We start from the raw sequence: 18855 nt of genomic DNA, 5'->3' as shown, positions 1-18855 counted from the left end.
CAACAAACAAAAACAAACAAGCAAAAAAGCACACGTGTATTACTTTGGGTTTAGTGGATGTATATATAATAAAATAGAATTGTTGAGAAACTATCTAAAGGCAATTAATTATAACTGTAATTGTATAGTTCAAGGAAAAAAAAAAGATATATTTATCAATGCTCACAAAAAGTGAGAAAGGTCTAAAGGCATGGAGTGTTATATTGCAAAATGAAACTGTGCCCCTAAAGTTGAAGTAACCATCTGCGTCCATGTCTGATTCAAATATTGTGTGAGGAATAAATTTTAATGCTTCTAAGTTCATTTTCTAAGGAGTACCAAAATATCTGGCTAGAATAAGTCACTAAACTTTGATGGGTAAGATGTTCACGATACATCTTTTATCATGGCTGCCATGCATGTCTTACAGCCTGAGAGACTTTTCTGCAGGTAACAAGTGTGAATTCTAGCTGTGACACAATCAAATAAATAGAATATTTCCCCCTCAATAAAGGAAAGAATCTTAAGCTAAATTAAATCCTGATGCTAATGAATGCATCTCTACTGTAGTAAATGTTGTGCTTATATGCAATATAAGCAACATTCTCTCTGGCTGTAGAGTATTTCCTTCCTGTTTACATCACTAAGCTATTATTACCATAACTGTCTTGGCTGCCTTCTATATTCTCTCTTCTGTACTCTCCCCTGGTGGGCACTATCCAAAGGTATAGGAAACTTGTCTTTTCTCACGTGAATATTTTAAAAGATCCTAATGCCCATAAAAAAGAAACGCCAGTCTTTTGTTGGAGCCAATAATAACAGCACAAAATGTTAACTTCCTGTCTCTGTTATTTTCAAGATCATTCATGCATCAACTGTATGGGTGTTTTTGACCTCAGCAAAGATTTAAAGACCGTATCACTATTTCTAATAAAGATTTAACTATACTTCTCACTGGGATCTCCAAGATATTGTTTTCTTAAAAACTGCTAAAAGAGACTCTTAGAAATGGTAGCACACCTTTTTCATTTTAAATTAACAACCCTACCTAAAGTGATGGAAAGTCTTTCCCTGTACTCTACAGGGCCTTTGGGATTTGGATCAACCCAAATTCTTTATAAGAAACAGTGCTTTAAAAAGAAGCAGTTCCATTTTCCAGTTGTAAGGACTTAACAATATTCTGATGTGTAAGACTGCTTCTCTTGAAGGCCACTTAATTAGAAATGGGAGATCTACAGTGTAGATTATATTTGTTCATTTTTTAGTCCTCAGCAGTTCTGAAATACCATACTAGTACTTATAACACCTCTTTATGAAAAATTCTATTTTTCCTTCTGAGCAATTAATAGCCATTTGCAATAATTTTAAAGCATTTTTTAATTATACTACAGCTGGTTTTAGTTATCTTACATTCTTTAGTTATTTTTTGAAATCACCAAATTTTCCATGGAGACTCTATTTTCTTGCAGCGTTGTATGAACAGAAAGAAGCAGCAGCTGGAAGGCAAGGAAAAATAACTGACTAACAACACAGTCAGTTCTTACCAAAATCCTTGGGTAATTACACAACTGATACAGACTTCTTCCCTGAAAATGGGGATTTATTGAAGTTTTACTTCAATCTTACTTCCAGTTTTGCTTATTACTGGGTTTCACTTACCGAATTTCATTTATTTTATAAATCTTCATTGTATCTTTTTGTGACTGAATCGTGACAATAGAAAAGGCACACAGCATAAAGCAAATCCACCACCTACATGTACTAGTACAACATGAAAAAGTAATAAAGCCTGACATACCACCTCAGAATCAGAAACAATTCTGAATAGTTGTATACTTTGATTCTTTTCAGTATATCACATACTTCAGTAGAATGATGGTGCATTAGTCAGTTACTGTGTAATCTCATAGCTGGATTTTGTATGCCAGTGTTGAAGGTGATTCCTATATCTGCCAATAGCAGTGTTTGAGGTATTTCCTAATTTTTGGTTTTCATATAAAATAAGGAGATCTATTGTTTTCCAGTCACTTATTCTCTGGGAAGCTTCCTTTTATTTACCCTGTGATAGTATGTCAGAAAAAAGAAAACATACTATAAGTGCAGATACCCAAAAAAACCTACTTGCATCGGCTTCAGGCTATATCAAATACAAAAACTGTCTTTTTTTGGTGTTCTATGCTGAATGTTAAGTGTATTACCTAGTTCAGTAAAATCTAGAGCTTAGTTCAATTTGGTATCAGAAGAGGTTATACATACTTCTTAGGAAAATTCAGGGGACAATTGTAGCTACCTAGCAATTGTTTGGCTTCTTCTGCAGACAGATGTGAAATGCTTAGCCTTAGCATTACACTCTGCAGTGACAGCCCTGGTAACATGTTACATCCTAGTCTGTTAACAATTAAGTATTTAAATCTTCACGTACTGTGGATATATCAGTAAATGTCTGCATCTGTTACTCCACTGATAATAATGAGAAGCTAATGGAAAGAATACTTGTCGTAAAGCCTCTTGTTATTTCTTTTCCTTAATCCATTATTTTGTTTTTGTTGTTATTACCATGTTCTTGTCTCTCAGAGTTTCATGTTTCCAGTTAGTATTAAAAAAAGTTATCTTTGTCCAGAAAATGATGCAGGAAGTCCAACATAATGGAAACAAATGAAGAAAAAGAGCAGAGGAGAAAGCAGACCTCTGTACAGGAAGGTAATAGTCAGGGGAAGCTGGATATGTTTTAGTGTTAGTAAAAAACAAGGATGATCACAGCTTGCACATTTGTAACACGCCACTGTCTAAGGCATAAAAAGGCAATTGTATTGGCTCTGAGGAGGAGCAGCTTGCCTGATTTGCTCACAGAAGATTCTGAAATAACACTGCCAAGATTTAAAACAACAAAAATAGGGTAGGCATAACAAAGAAAGATTTCTTGTTCTTGACTTTCAGAGATACATTATACCTTGCATCATGCAGATTGAACAGCTTTTGGTCCTCTTGACATAATAGTGGCATATGAAAGCCCTGTGGATGGATGGAGCGTTAGATTGGAAGTAATAAGGTTGTGCCTGACTTACCTCCACATTTGTAGCAGATGTTATAAATGTCATAACATGAACCTTTGGGATCGGGCTGGGAGAAAAAAAAAAAAAAAGCAAGACAACAGATGTAGACCTCTTAGTTTTACCAGCAAGTATAGTCTGACACTATATAACACTGTTCTGACTTGATGTTAATACCCTGTCCTCTTCCTGAGAACAGAATCAGTGACACTAACCATTTCTGTAGCACCAAAGCTGGAAAGGGGTGACAGCAGTTTTCTTATCAGAGGAATTTTAATACTAGTTTAGAAATAAGACAATAGAACTATCACCCCAATTAGTATCACCTTGTTATATCTGGAAAAGTAACCCATACTTATTACTTATTTTGGACATAACTGGTAATTTTAAGAAATTTCAATGTACTGCCATAATGTTTATCTATTTTTTTCTATTGGTAGAGCAAAGTCACAGTCACAATACAGACTTCTATCTGAACCACTGCTATATTTCTAAGCTTTCAGCACTTCAATTTATACCTCTCCCTTGCCTTGCACATTTGTCCTTTTTCAGTATTTTGCAGACTTTTTCTACTCTCAAAGCAACTGAAGTTTCTGAGAGTATCTTCTTGCTTAAAATATAGAAACAAATTTCTTTAAAGCTACAGGAAAATAAGAAACATCCTTTTCTTATAGCTATGCTCTGCATTACTTTCTCAACTATTTCATCAAAATATTGTACTATTTTCAAAACATTTTTTATACTTCTCATATTGCCCTTTATTTGTGACTAAGTGTACTACTTTTCTCTCTTCTTTAAATCTGTAATATTTCAATTGGACCTGATGATCTTTGTTGATCCCTTCTATCTAAATTATTCTATTCTCATAGAATTCTCAGTGAATTCTCAGTGAAGCTGGTGAAGGGTTTGGAGTACAAATTTTATGAGAGGAATGACTGAGGGAAGTGGGATTGTTCAGCCTGGAGGAGATTCAGGGTGACCAAATCACTCTCTACAACCGTCTCATAGGTGGTTGTAGAGGGGTGGGTGTTGGCCTTTTTTTCCAGGTAACTAGAGATAGGACAAGAGGTAATGGCCTTAAGTTGCACCAGAGAAGTTCCAAGTTGGATATCAGGAAAAATTTCCTCTCAGGAAGAGTGGTAATGCACTGGAACAGGCTACCTGGGGAAGTGGTGTCATCATCCTTGAGAGTTTTGAAGAAAAACATAGATAGATGGATTTGGAACTGAGGAACATGGTTTAATGTGCATGGTGGTAATGGATTGGACTAGATGATTTCAATGGTCTTTTCCAACCTTAATGACTGTATGATTCTAATGACGTAGGGATGAAGAATAGGTGGAGTTACCTCCTTCATGTTGTATCTACTTGTGGCAGTGCACTGTAATAGTACAGTCTGTTATAGGATCACAATTTGTATACTTTCATTCTGCATAATTTTTTCTTACAATTTTGGGAGCAAAAATCAATGTTGTAAATAATTGTAAAACAACTACTATCAAATGAATTTGATGCTGGAAAGTGGCTCTAATTCAATTCTGCTAGATACGAGTGTCACTCCCCTTGATGCCAAGGTGTGCTTTGCTGCCTTACAGATGAGTTAATGGCTAGAGTGAGTGTTAATAGCTACTCTTAAGTGTTATATGGATTGGTTAGTTATTTTGCTTCTCTTTCTATTGATGGTTATGTGATTTTTATACTACTGTCCTCTATTTGTTGGAAGATGCATGTAGTCATTCTTTCTGTTTCTCAGGAGTTTTGTCCACTGTTCCTGTATTTCCTAGGAGAAGAAAATTAATGCAAGAGCACTGGCCCTTGTATTTTTTCCCCTGTGCTTCAATTTAAAGCAGTGGTGATTCTCTCTGCCACATCACTCCCTCAGGTGCTGCCATTCTTGAACTGGAGGCTTAGCCTTCTCCCTGAAGAATTTCATTGTCAAGGAGAAGAGAGGGGGTTCTCCCATGAAGAATTTTAATCACCCTGTCTGTAGCCCTTTTGAAGGAGGCACAATAGTTCCTATAGTAACTACTACAGTGTGGGAGAAAGGCCAGTGCTCCCTCCCCCAGCCACAGATGGAGAACTCTTTTTCCTTAGATGACTGGAAATTCTTGCACAATAAAGCGTCATACTTAACACAAAAAATAAAATAAGATAAAATAAAATATCTGAAATAAACTCTTAAAATGTGCAAATAACTACCAATTAAGAAACGATGCTATCTGAGTTATCAAATAGAGAACATAAAAATCTTTAATATGCTTATTTCTAAGGTGTGTTTAGCTTTCAGTCCTGGAGTTTTTAATTCTTAGAAGTTCAGAAAAAGAAAAAGAGAGAGACATTTAGGACCTGAGAAATCTCATCCTCCCCACCCCACTCCCAAAAGTACAAATCTTGTGGGAAGAAGCAGACCTACAAAATAGATAAAAATTATTAGAGAAGAAGCATGTGCATAAAATAGATGAAAAATTGCAGTGGAAGCCATTTCTCTACTTACTTTTTTTTCCATTCACTCAGTATCTTTTTTGGGGAAAGGGCACACTATTTGTGGGAAATGCATCTTCATATCTTTTGAATCCAGTACAATGAACAAGTGATACAGTGCTTTGTACATCTTTGCCATATTAATTTGATCAGTTTTATGTTATAGAAAATAAAATAAGCTGTTGTGGGTTTTTTTAGATTTAAAAATATTAACTTGAATATGAAAAGCAAATTTTGCTAACAAAATATTTTAATTCCTAGAGTTTTTGATGAAACAACATAGATATAGTAATAGATAGTATACCTTTAATTGTGTGAGATAGCATTTTCTTAAATTAATCATACTTAGTTATTAGATGAAAAGGTTTGGCTTGCTTTCTCAACTAAGGATTCTAGAGTAATGAATACATGCTGTATACCAGTGACCAGAAGATGGACATTTGGAATAACAGATATTCGCGTACACATACACTCACACAAAAAAAGAAAAGAAAAAGAAATGCCATTGTTAGTATTGTAAGTTGATTATCATATTTTGAATTATGCATCTTACATGTAGTCCTTTGTGACAGATTTGTTCTGGTACTTTATTGCTGTGATACTTAGTTGGTAATGGCATAGCATTAATGATTCCCTTAGCTTTACTAAACCAAGAAAAAATACTTTTCCACATATGTTAGAAATTCGTCTGAAATTTATTTCTTCTTCCCATCTGTGAGGGTGGATGTTAGAAGGGACCTAAATTCTGGATCCCATGATGTCTTACTTTGAGGTAGACTGGTGACATCATTTACTTTCTTTTGAATACTTTTTCCATCTCAGAGTGCACAGTCTCTGCTTATATCATGATAATTGCCTGTTGCTGATCTCAGTTTTTACCAGGATCTAAATATGTATCATCTATACATTATGCCTTGAACATATGTGTCAGGCATGGGAGTTGGTCCTTGGTAGAAATTTCTTTCAAAGCTTAAAATCAGTCATTAATAGGATAGCAAAGAACAATCAATGGAAAAGATATCCATTACAGTATGTTAAGTAAAAGAATTAAAAGCAATGAACTGCTTCTGTGGATTTCAGTGTACATAAGGAGTAACCTTTCCTTATGAGCCTAATGTTGGTTTCATATTCTCCTTCCTTCACAGTGCATCTTCTATTGTTCAGTGTTGCCCTCTGTCATTGTCCGTTTCTCTTCTAAAACACTATTTTTAAGTATTTCTAAGTTATTTGTTATGTCTTGCTTGAAAGTCCCAAGGTTTAAGATGGTATCTTACCTCTTTCTGTGTAACTAGCCTGATTATCACGTTCACATTCAGTGTTCTTTCATGAGCAATTTGTTGTCTTTTGAAACAGCAAAAGATATATCTTCATGTAGAATTTAGTTTGCAACAAGGTAAATGTATTCAAAAATGTATTTAAATTTCTCTACTTCAGAAAAAAAATTGAATTATGTACAAGAACACTCAAAATTATATTCACACATACTGTGCATTGCTTTGCACCTACAGTTATCTAAACCAGTTCAGGCAACTCTACTTCCGTTTCATTATGCAGTCATATGTGAAATTATCATGTGTTTTTTTAATACTCATAGGGAGAAATATTAAACTGTCCTATGTGAAGATATGGAGTTTGCCTGATATGTTTATGTATTCTGTGAACACACCATAATACTCTTTTTGGTGGGATGTTTATGAACGTTCAGTTTTGACAAGTAATGTCTGACATACTGGCATAATTGGAGTTCTTCAAGATCAAAAAAATGAAACACGGTCTCTGTTTTGCTTTTTGCACATGGTTCTTCAGACAGCAGATTACCTAAAGAGATGCTTCTGCCTCACCTTTCAGGAGTATCAAAATGGCTCAAAAGAATTAAAAACAAATTAATTAATAAAATTTTGAGAGTAATTGAAAAATGGCCTTTCTAAGTAGTAAATAATATTTCAGGAGAATTAATTTAGAAGTTCAGAATAGTTTTTAAAACTGATAGTATGTTTTCATTCGTATAGATGAGGTAATACATATTCTGTTTAAAGTTCTGTCTGTCGCCCAATCTTGGGCCCAGTACTCTTTAACATTTTAGCAGTGGCATCAATGATGGAATTGAGTGAACCCGCATCAAATTTGCTGATGACACCAAGCTGAGTGGTGCAGTTGACACAAAGGAAGGAAGGGATACCATTCAGAAGGACCTCAACAGACTTGAGAGGTGGGCCCAGGTGAATCTAATAAGGTTCAACATAGCAAATGCAAGGTTTTGCACTTGTGCTGGAGAAATCCCAGGCATATACACAGACTGAGGGGAACAAGCCTTCAGAATAGCCCCATAGAGAAGGACCTGGGGGACCTGGTAGATGAAAAGCTAAACATGAGTCTGTTCAGCCTGGAGAAAAAAAGGCTGTGGGGTGACTTAATTGCAGCCTTACAGTACCTAAAGGAGCCTATGAACAGGAGGGTAGTCAAGTCTTTACAAGGGTGGATACTGGCAGAACAAGGTGAAATGGCTTTAAATTGAAGGAGGGAGTATTTAGGTTGGATATCAGGGGGAAGTTCCTTACCAAGACAGTGGTGAGGTGCTGGAACAGGGTGTCCAGAGAGGTTGTGGATGCCCCATCCATAGAGGTGTTAAAGGCCAGGTTGGATGGGGCCCTGGGCAGCCTGGTCTAGTATTAGATATGGAGGTTGGCAGCCCTGCCTGCAGCCGGGGGTTGGAGCTTAATGGTCCTTGAGGTCCCTTCCAACTCAAACAATCCTGTGATTCTGTGATTCACTAGGAGGAGGTCATAGTGGACTCCAGTCTTTTTGTTCTGTGCACCAGTGGCTTAGAAGTGAATTTGAGAAGAAATCCTCTCACATCGGGATACACAGAAATCTTTGTTAGGCAGTCCATGTTCTTCTTTTCCATAGCTTCCTGCTCTTTCTAGCTCAATTACAAATGCTCTTGAGATTGCATTAAACCTGTTTAGACTGCCCCAAAGACACACTGAATGGGATGTGGTTTTTCCTTCACCTCATACATAACAAGATTAATCTTTGAGGGAGGAAATTTAAAGAGAAATGAGTGAGGAGTTTGATAATTTTTTTCTTATTAGTAGCTTGTTAAAGAATAATGCTTTGCCAGCAATAGGTATGTCAATTGTTTCAATCTTGATAGTAAAAGTTTTGTTCCCGTGCCATGGAAAGGAAAATATTTCAATGAAAGTTCCTCTGTTCCAGAGCAGCAATTGCATTTTAACACCTTTATTTCTGTTTTTGTGTCACTATCAGCCGATACTTGATGGCAATATTGTTTCAGCCAGCATTTTGTTTAACCACAACCATTGTACATTCAAGCCATTGTCACTTAAATATGATGAAATATAGGCAGTAGAAAATACGACTACCTGAAAAAGCCTATTTTGTTTGTATTACTAAAATAAAAGAAACTTGGAAGAATAATTGCCAGGTCCCTCTGGTTGACATCCCTTCCTTCTGTCATATCAACTGCACCAGTCAGCCTGATGTTATCAGCAAGCTTTCTGAGGGTACACTTGATCCTACTGCCTGTGTCGTTGATAAAGTTGTTGAACAGTACCAGACCCAAAATAGACCCCCGGCTTCTACTTGGACACAGATCCATTGACCACAACCCTCTGCCTGTGACCATTCAACCAACCCTTAATCCACTGAATGGCCCAGCCTTCAAATTTGTATTTCTCCAACTTAGAGACAAGGATGTGGTGTGAGAATATGTCAAAGGCCTTGCACAAGTCTAGGTAGACAACATCAGTTGCTCCTCCTTTGTCCACTAGCACTATCAGTCCATCATAGAAGGCCACAGATGTCTGATATAAATCCCAAATCCATTGCTATCCAAGTTTTCTGTGAGCAGTTAAGCTGTGGCTGCTGATGGTTCCATTCAGAGGGTGAGAGATTCAGAGATGATAGTTTGTTTTGAAATTTTATAGGAAAATAAAATTGTGACCTGTTATTTTAATCCAACCATTTCAGTCTATGTCTTCCTTTTATCAATTGTTGTGCCAACAATCTATTCAGTACAAATAAGAGGCCTTGTACTGTGATTGGTCCATGAGATTGCCATATTTTTGAAACCTGTCAATACAGCACTCACTTGTATTTGAGTGGTATTTTTTCAGATACTGATGTATATCAAGAAATCTTTGAAGCTTAATTAAGTAAAAAAAATGAAGGAATCAAGTCAAACAATGAAAGAAAATAAGGTGTTTTTTTTCCTTATTCTAGATTTATCTCAGTGTTCTTGTCTCAGTCCTCAAAATGTGAAGGATGATAGTTAGGAAAATGAATGAAATACAAAAAGTGCATATTTAACATCTATTTGGTTAACAAACAAACAAATAAAAGAAGTGAGTATGGCTACCAGAAGCATAGTGGTTTTCTGCTTAATGTATTTATGCTGGCTGTAAAATTAGGAACTGTCATTACAACCGCACAAAGTCCGTGTAAGTGCAAGACACGTAAATCAAGAGGTTTTACTGCTATAAAAATGTCAATGATCTGAATGGCTTGAAAGTACTGAAAGATATTTGTGTACATGTATATCAGCTACTAGGATACAGACATCAATAGAGGATTTAACTGAAAAATTTTAAAGCTAAGATCCAGCCCTCTTGTGCTTTGTAGTTAACTCACTGACCTTGAAGTGGTTTTATTTGAGCTGTAGAAATCAGAGCATCCCAAGTACAAGGAACAGACAACTTACTTGCAAATATATTTCAAAGTTGAGATACTGTTTTAATGTGTTATACAGTCCTCATGCATTTTATTCAAGTTATTATACTCTCTTGCAAAAAAAAAAAAAAAAAAAAAGAAAGAAAAAAAAAAGAAAAAAAAAGAAAATGCAATTAACGTCATAGAACTGGAAGCAATATTCTGTATGTAATGGATACACTTTAAAATGGCAGTGGATTGTAAAGATGTGATATACTGCAGGAAACAGAAAATGAATTGGAAGACAAATTGCAAGTGGAGATGTGTTCAGAAAATGTGTGGAAACCATAACACAGTCTAGATGGAAGAATGAAACAACCTAAAAGACTTGAGCAGAGTTAGCTGTTCTTCCAGAGGTTGTTTTTACTTATTGTGATGCTCCTATGGAGACTACTATGAAGCAATGACTAACAGTACAGAACTGAGAATTTCTTTTTTGTTATGGACTGATTATAAATGAAATTACATTAAAAAGAAAAGAAAAAAAAAAAAAGCCTGCAGAGCTAGTTCATAACAATGGGGACACTGAAAATCTTAACAATGCCATATATTTTTAGTCCCATACTAAAGCTAAAGTTTCTGTTAGAAAAAGTTACAACCCCTGTGTATGCAAGCCTTTGATAATATGTGTGGAGGCTTATTAAGGAGGAAAGAAGGATCATCTATAAGTCTGTGTCTGCAAAAATAAATTTTTTAAAAGCCTTAGTTGCTAGAAAAATTGATTCTTTATATTTTATTTTATTTTATTTTATTTTATTTTTGATGAAACAGGTACTACAGTAAATAGCAGGCACCACTTTAACTATAGAAAAGATGAGACAGTCTGAAAAGAAGCAAAATTATTTAGGATCAAAAGATTTATACAGAAAAAAAGTAAGGGTGAATAAGTGAATACTCTTAACTAGAAAATGAAGATTATGCTGATGTATCTGGTCAAAGTTAAAAAATCACTGCAACTTATAAGTGTATTACCAGCTTCAATTGATGTGTAAAGCAGAAGTTTTGAAGAAAGCTTATTTTCATATGTTGCTGCCATCGGTATCCTTGAATATGTTCTGAGAAAAGGACTTAAAAAAAAAACAACCTGGGTCTACAGCAGTCACCATTTGTAATTATGAACTATTGCCCAAATCTGTTTGAGATGAAGCCACCTGTTTTCTCAGTGTAAATAGCTTAGAATTTCCTGCAAGGAAATTACACAAACATCAATAAGGAAAGGTATTACATTTTTAGGTCAATATGACTATCAGTACATGGCATATATCTTACTGATAATGTTTGGCAGACAGTATCATAGAGGACTAAAAAATGTTACTCTGTATTTTGTTTTCAGGGGTGTTAAATTAGCCTCTTCAGTAACAGCATTCATTCATTCTGCTTGTTTAGTGAATCTCATGGTATTTTCTTTCTCTAAGCATATGTTTTAAAGAGGTTGCAGAGGCTTAGATCATCAGTGTTTTTGGATGTAGATGTTTTACACACTTCAAAACATGACCTCTGCTGTGTATATGCCTTGCTTTGGCACAAAGGCAGAAAAAGAAGGGAAACTTCCTGCAGCCCATTGTCCTCTTCTCTGGTCAAGTGGTTAATACAGCCCGGATCTAAAAAGACACCTCAGTTTGTAGTAGCAGATGCTTATTTTCCCCTCTACTCAGAATTGATTTCTGGCTTTATGCTGCTGGCATGAAGAGTTTCACAAAAGATTAGTTTTATTATTTCCTAGTTTGTTATGTAGTTGTTTGTTCCTTTAAAACACAACCATATATTACTGCCTCTTTAAGAGTAGAAGCTAGATTTGAGTATCTTTTGCAGAAGTTTACATGGATATCTGGAACACTAAAGTACTTATTGTAAATACTACCATACCCGTACTTTGGAGAATGCTTGACATCTCAGATGTGATGATAGGACAGCTGTTGCCAAATGCTGACTTTTTAATGTGGTGTTTACTTCATTTCAGATAAATCTCTCTCATATCTTCATAAGTCCTAAGTAATATTTAGTTCTCATCCCTCCATCTCAAAAAATTAGATTTACAGTTAGCATCTTTTTCAGTAGAATTTTTCTCTAATTTCTGCACGCTGTCCTTGCCAGGTACCAAAAACCTTCCAGAGGAACTCAGGTCATATTTGAATAAACTATTCAGTTTTCCAGTTCTTGAACATTTAAATAGGTGTTTATTTGATGTGGTTTTTTGTTTTTGTTTTTTTTTGGTTTTTTTTGTTTTGTTTTTCTCTGTTTGTTTGTTTTCAAATTCTTTTATCCTCAAAATCTGAGCCACTGAAAATTATGTACTAGTGTTACTTACTGTGTGCAAAATAAAGTTTAAATTAACACTGGTATTTAAGATGCAAAACATATTTAAATAATTAATGTGAAAGGGTGTGATTGGGGATTAGAAATGAATGTGCAGACCTTGCAACATAACTGTTTTTTATTCAGTTATAGGTGCCCAACGCAGGAGAAGTCCCAGTGCCCTTGCCATTGAAGTTTTTGAATCTCATTTGGGAAGTCATATTTTACAGGTAAAAAAAAACAAAAAAAGGCTTTTCCATGAAAAAGTCAAGATAGCTAGTCAATTCTATTTCTGCCAATCATTTGAAAACTGTTGGTGTCAATATTTCCATTAATGAAAATTTTTAAAACTCATATTTCTTTCTTTTTTAGAAAAGCCCATGATTGGGACAGTTTTAAAGAGAGGGAGGACATGTATTGTGTAGATGAATATTTTGTTATTTTCAACTGTGCAGTAGGTGTCTGCTTGCAGAATGACTCTATGTGTTTGTGTGTGTGCATAAAACAGTATTTTGTGTTGTTGATTTCATTTTCCTTATGTGTCATGTACAAATTTAGGGTGTTTTTCCCCCACTTTGGTTTATGAGCACTGCTTTCCTCTTTGATATCACATTTGTCATGATTATATATCACAAATCTGCAGCAATCTGTAAAGAGGAAAAATGAACAGCGGCATGCCTCTTTGGTTTCCTTAGCTATGAGATAAAAACTAATGAGATATTTGTCAAAAAATTTAGTCACACTGTTCAAGTAACTATATTCCAGGAGGATTACACTGAAAAAAAAAAAACCAACAGTAACCTGATGAAGATGTTCTTGTGAATATTTTGTTTTGTCAGGATCAGTATAACCCCTCTTACTCTGCAATAATCAAAAGTGGAGCAGAAGCAGTTAAGCATGTGAAGTGTTCTGTCAGCAAGGCAAAAGCACAGCACTATGGAAATAAAAAAAAACACCAACCCACCCTTTACATGTAGTCTTTTCTAACTAGAGAATTGAATAACTGCACTTATTTAGCAATGTACACAGCTTCTCTATGCAAATATACTGCTTGGTGTATTATCTTTTGAGAGGTAAATTAGGATATTATCATGAGAAATATCCCACTTAATTTGAAATGATTGAGAGCTATCTCTCTATGTTACTTCAGCTGTGGCATTCAAAAGTACTGTGGAAAATGTCAGATTTTTTTACATCTTTTTAAAGTAACTAAATGCTGAATAGCAACAAAGATAATTTTATGAAAACATAAAATTAGCCACTAGAAATGAATTTATCTTTGGTGCAAAAATCATGAATGAAGTTATTGACTTAGTTATACATCCTTGGTAGAGACATAGTTCAAGTTTTTGATTCTGTAACAAGTGTTTGTATTGTAGATATGGTACCAAAGATATATGAACCAGTATCTGCAGCATTGTTTGAATATTAGACAGGAAGTGCTGTTATGTTTTCTAGTAAACGCAGAAAAAAGAAAAAGAAAAAGAAAAAAAAAAAAGAAGAAGAAAAAGGAAAAAAAGAATATAACATAAATAAGAGTTTCATGATATTCCAATTCATGTAATTTGAGATTTGAGAGTATGCGAACATGCACTATATAGCCTAGATGTATGCTTATTACAGTATAAATTATAACAAGTATCTAGATAAAATCTCATTGAGACTGATTTATTTACATTTGTTAGGTACTAGGTTTGACACTATATGAATATATAGTTCAGTTATAAGAAAAAAGCTAAGTTGTCCACCTTGAAAACTACTGGACATTTCAGATTTTAACTGATTTTGTATTTAAAAATAGTGTTTTTATTACTTGTTTAAACATATTCCACTATTGTTTCTATCTTTTTTCTACTTATACCTAACAAATTAGGTTGATTTTAGGATATAACTTTATCATGGAGTTAGTAAGTAATCTATGTTGCACTTTTATCTGTAACAAATAGACAGAATTTTCAGTCAAAATTATCATCAACATCTTATTGGATATTTGTTGAGGTGTTGCCTTTGCAGAGAGGGTGGTACCTTTTACCAAATTACTCCCATTAATCTCCCAATTGATAATAGAAAGTTCCACTCTGACATTTAAAAGATAGTAGATTGTTAGTGATGGATAAAGGACAAAATGAATGGTGTGTTAAAATCTTGCTTTATGTAGTAGAGTAGTCAACACTTTGAAGGAAAATTTAGGTCTTGCATTCAAATGCACCAATTTTAAAAGATCTGAACAGACTTCAAAGAATTATCTTGAGGTATTACAGGTAGAAAAATAATCCTGGAAAGACAGAAGATACAAATAACAACAACCAGACAGAGTCTGCAATGGAGTGCTGTTCTAACAAGTTCTCATTTAGTCTGCTTCTTCTAGCAATGATTTGCAAAACAGCATTATGTTATGTATTGCTTGCAAGTGAAGTAAACAGCCTTGCAAAATGATTATACCTTGTGACTACCTCTGTTTTGCGGAGTCTGCTATTTGAGGAAGTTGAACCTATAGTTTGTTTAATCCCTTTTGCTATTAATATTTTGAAGACTGGGTTAAGTGTAAGCTCAGAAATTAAGGAGCCTCTCTAATCCTCCTAATATTTTGATACTTCAAAGTTTATTGACAGACACATGAGAAGCATGCTTTAAAAGGTGGATGTAATTTATTTATGATGAATTAAAAAAAGAAATGGTGGTGCATCTTTGTAATATTTTACATCTGACTTCTACAAGCAAGAAGTCTCAGCAAATTCCTTGCCACAGCCAATTATTACTATATGTAATACCAAAGAGATTCCTGTGGTAGGTTTACAAAGAAATGATCCACTGTTTTCTTACAGAAAAAAAGAAATCCCGAAACATGAATGCCTAAATGTTGTCATTTCCAAAATCAGGGCAGAATACCTCTAAGAATTTTACAAGTAAAATCATCTGAATAGTAAACAGTAATGCTTGTAGTAGAGGGGAGAAAAAGAAAAAGGTAATAGCAATATGTTCATTAATTTTCAACAAAATTTCTGGTTTGTCAGATTGTGTACTTTGTTTAGCCTACATTTATCTTCTTCAGAATATGGGTGTCATAGTTAGAATAGACTTTGATACATGTTCAGTTTTACATTTCTATGTATATATCAGCATTTATTAAATAAATGCAGTAAAAAAGTATTACTTCCTCTCCCCTCTGTTCAAAAATTTGACTGAAACTGGTTGTAAATATTAGCATGAAGATTACTGGTTTATACAAGGTCCCTGAATTTTTTCTGTAACTTCTTGCTATTGAATAGGTGTGGAAAAGGGTCAATAACCCCATATTCTTCACATAATCAGGAATGATCAGGAAATGTAGAACTAAATATAGAGAAAAGGGAAAGTTAGTGAATATATTTGCATATGCAAATTAGCTTAATTGATACTGCTTGCCTCTACAGGGATTTTTCATTACAAACTGGAGTGCTACATTGTTCAGCTCATATTGAGTAATTTAGTAACTAATGAGACCAGTTTGCACTAATTTGCATATGATAAATGAGCTTAATTGCAGTAAATAACTTGGAGGCATAATTACTTAATTTTCCTGTGTTGCATGGCTTTTAAGTTCACGTATGAACAACTCAAGATAATTTTGCATATTTAAATTAGTTGCTTTTAAAATTCTTGAACAAAAAAGAATACACCTTACAGTTTGAACTGTAAAACAATTAAAAGTAAAATGTTCAGTGTTTTCAAATAAAATTCAGTATTTATAAAAGATATTTCTTCATTTAAAATACTGATACCATTTTACAGAATAAATATTTGGAATTAAATACAATGGAATAGCTTTTAAGTCAGAAAAGGATGGAAAGAAGGTATTAGTAACATTAAATGAACTGTGTATCTGACTTGCAGTGAGTGGTTTGCATTTTGTATTTCTGCACACAAAAATGGTAACTTTCGTAATTGCATTCTTTGCCTCAACAGCACCTATTCTACTGTTAAAAAATGGTAACACTTTCATATAGGGTTATATTACCATAAACAATAACTTAGACATTATTTGTCTTAAATTGTATGTACTGTCCTACCCTATACCTACCTTTCTATGAAGAAATCATTAAAGCAACAAGATGCTGAAGTGCTGGAGTGCAGAAAAGCTTTGGGATTTTTTGTAGATGTTCAGTGGTGAGTACTATCATTAGTAACCACTGTGATAGAGGAAAAAATAAATAAATATATATATATATATATGTATGTATGTATGTATATGTGTATACATATATGTACATTATATCCCAGTTTTGTTTCTGCCATGCATCAAAATTTATTCACCAGCTACTGGCTCATTACATCTTTTTGATAGAATTGCTAGACTTGAACTCATGAATTAGAGAGGGAAAAAAATCCAACGCTCAGCTAACAAGAGCATGAATTGTTAAATCATACAGCCAGATCTGTTGTGCATAGTTGTTTTGCCAAGTGGATGGCATAGAGTTATGAGCCACAAGAAAGAAACCAGATACTTTAGAGATCCAGGAGTGGAACACTGTTCATAATTCAGAAAAGATAGCTGTACTGGATGTGCAGTTGTACTGAGATAACCTAGCCAAGTCATCTGTAGAATGTACAAGTGATATTAGGTCCTGTTTAAATTGCAGCAGTCTCATTATCAGCACAGACTTGATCATGGAAGGCAGTTCTAGAATGGGAGCACCATCTGAACTCCTTCGAAGCCACATATGGTGCAAATGGTACAGTCTGGCTTTATTCCATGCAGTGGTACCAGGCTCTCCATGAATGTGAAAGGCAGTCCCACATTAGAGACAACACAGGCTAATAAATCAATTGATCTATTATATTGGCTTTTCTGTAAATAAGGTAAACAAGAAAAGTAACCGCACATGGCCTATGAATGTAAGAACCCTGATATTCTGCAAACCTTGTGAGCAACTGAAAAATGTCTCTCATCATTTTTTGCTTTGTTTTAAAATATATTATATTCATCAATAATTGGGGGTAGATTTAGATTAGATGTAAGGAAGAAATTCTTTACTATGAGGGTGATGAGGCACTGGAGGATTCCACTTTCTTGTGATTATGCACTTAATGTAGTTTTATGAATTGGTGTTTACAAATACAAGAGGTGGAGAAGCAAATACACAATTTGAAAGAAACTTCCATATCAGAATTTATTCTCTGTTATTCACATGAGTCTTGTAATTAGTTATTTCTGTTATTAGTTTTGCAGTTCTGTGACTCTCTTTGAAGGAGAATGTTATTTCATCAAGCTTGGCATAGACGAAAGGTAGAATGAACTCACTATACATCTTCACTACAATATTTAGTCATGTTCGGAAGATGTTTTGATATACCTATGACTACTACATTGAATGTAACAAGACAATGACACTATTCATTTTCTCCTAAAGACAGCTTACCAGAGAGCATGTGAGTAAAGATTTACATGCATTATAAATAGGTATGTTCAGCATGTAGCATCTGTGAAATCCCTGTGAGGTTTTTTTCTTTTTCTTAAGGCAAAGTACAAAGTGAACAGGGGAAGTTATTTACAGTTTTGCAGTAATGAGCGATTATGGATGAAGTACAAGAATTGTGCATCAAGAGAAGTGTGATTAGCAGATTGAGGGAGGTGATTCTGCCACTCTGCTCTGCTCTTGTGAGACCCCACCTGGAGTACTGTGTTGAGTTCTGGAGCCCCCAACACAAGAGGATGTGGAGCTGTTGGAGCAAGTCCAGAGGAGGGCTATGAAGATGATCAGAGGGCTGGAGCAACTCCCCTGTGATGACAGGCTGAGAGATCTGGGGTTCTTCAGCCTGGAGAAGAGAAGGCTCTAAGACCTCACAGCAGCCTTCCAGTACCTGAAGGGGGCCTCCGGGAAAGCTGGGGTGGGACTTTTTAGAAGGGCATGTAACGACAGGTCAGGGGGAAATGATTTTAAACTGGAAGAGGGTATATTTAGGCTAGATATCAGGAAGAAAGTCTTTACTGTGATGGTGGTTAGACACTGAAGTGGGTTGCCCGGAAAGATTGTGAATGTCCCCTCCCTGGAAGCATTCAAGGCCAGGCTGGATGGGGCTCTGAGGTTTCTAGTGGGAGGTTTCTACCAATACTTGAGGATCCTCATCTTCACAAGAGGATGAAAAGAGTGGAAAATAGACAGGAAGGGGTTGCAGTGCTAGAAAATATTAGGGAGATGATCTACCTTCTCATTTGCTATGCTAACAAAACGTTGCTTTGAATATTACAGAATGAGATTATCTCTGCATAACAGTAATCAGCACAGAAATACTGACACAAGACTAAAGACAAGGAAGCAGTAGATGGTAGTGCTGGTGGAGG

At 35.0% G+C, this 18855-nt stretch overlaps 1 protein-coding gene across 7 annotated transcripts in view; it reads left to right on the top strand.

Moving 5' to 3' along the window:
• NPAS3 (neuronal PAS domain protein 3) overlaps positions 1–18855 on the top strand; it is a 583321-nt gene that overhangs the window by 269348 nt on the left and 295118 nt on the right. For all 7 annotated transcript variants that reach the window (XM_072338280.1, XM_072338278.1, XM_072338279.1 and 4 more), the window contains one exon: positions 12681–12763. In XM_072338280.1, coding sequence (XP_072194381.1) covers positions 12681–12763 — 83 coding nt within the window. The remainder of the gene's footprint in view (positions 1–12680; positions 12764–18855) is intronic.

Source organism: Excalfactoria chinensis, chromosome 5 (assembly GCF_039878825.1).
Source record: "Excalfactoria chinensis isolate bCotChi1 chromosome 5, bCotChi1.hap2, whole genome shotgun sequence".
Classification (NCBI taxonomy): Eukaryota; Metazoa; Chordata; class Aves; order Galliformes; family Phasianidae; genus Excalfactoria; species Excalfactoria chinensis.
Note: the sequence above shows the minus strand (reverse complement) of the source record. Positions and strands in the feature narration are given on the sequence as shown.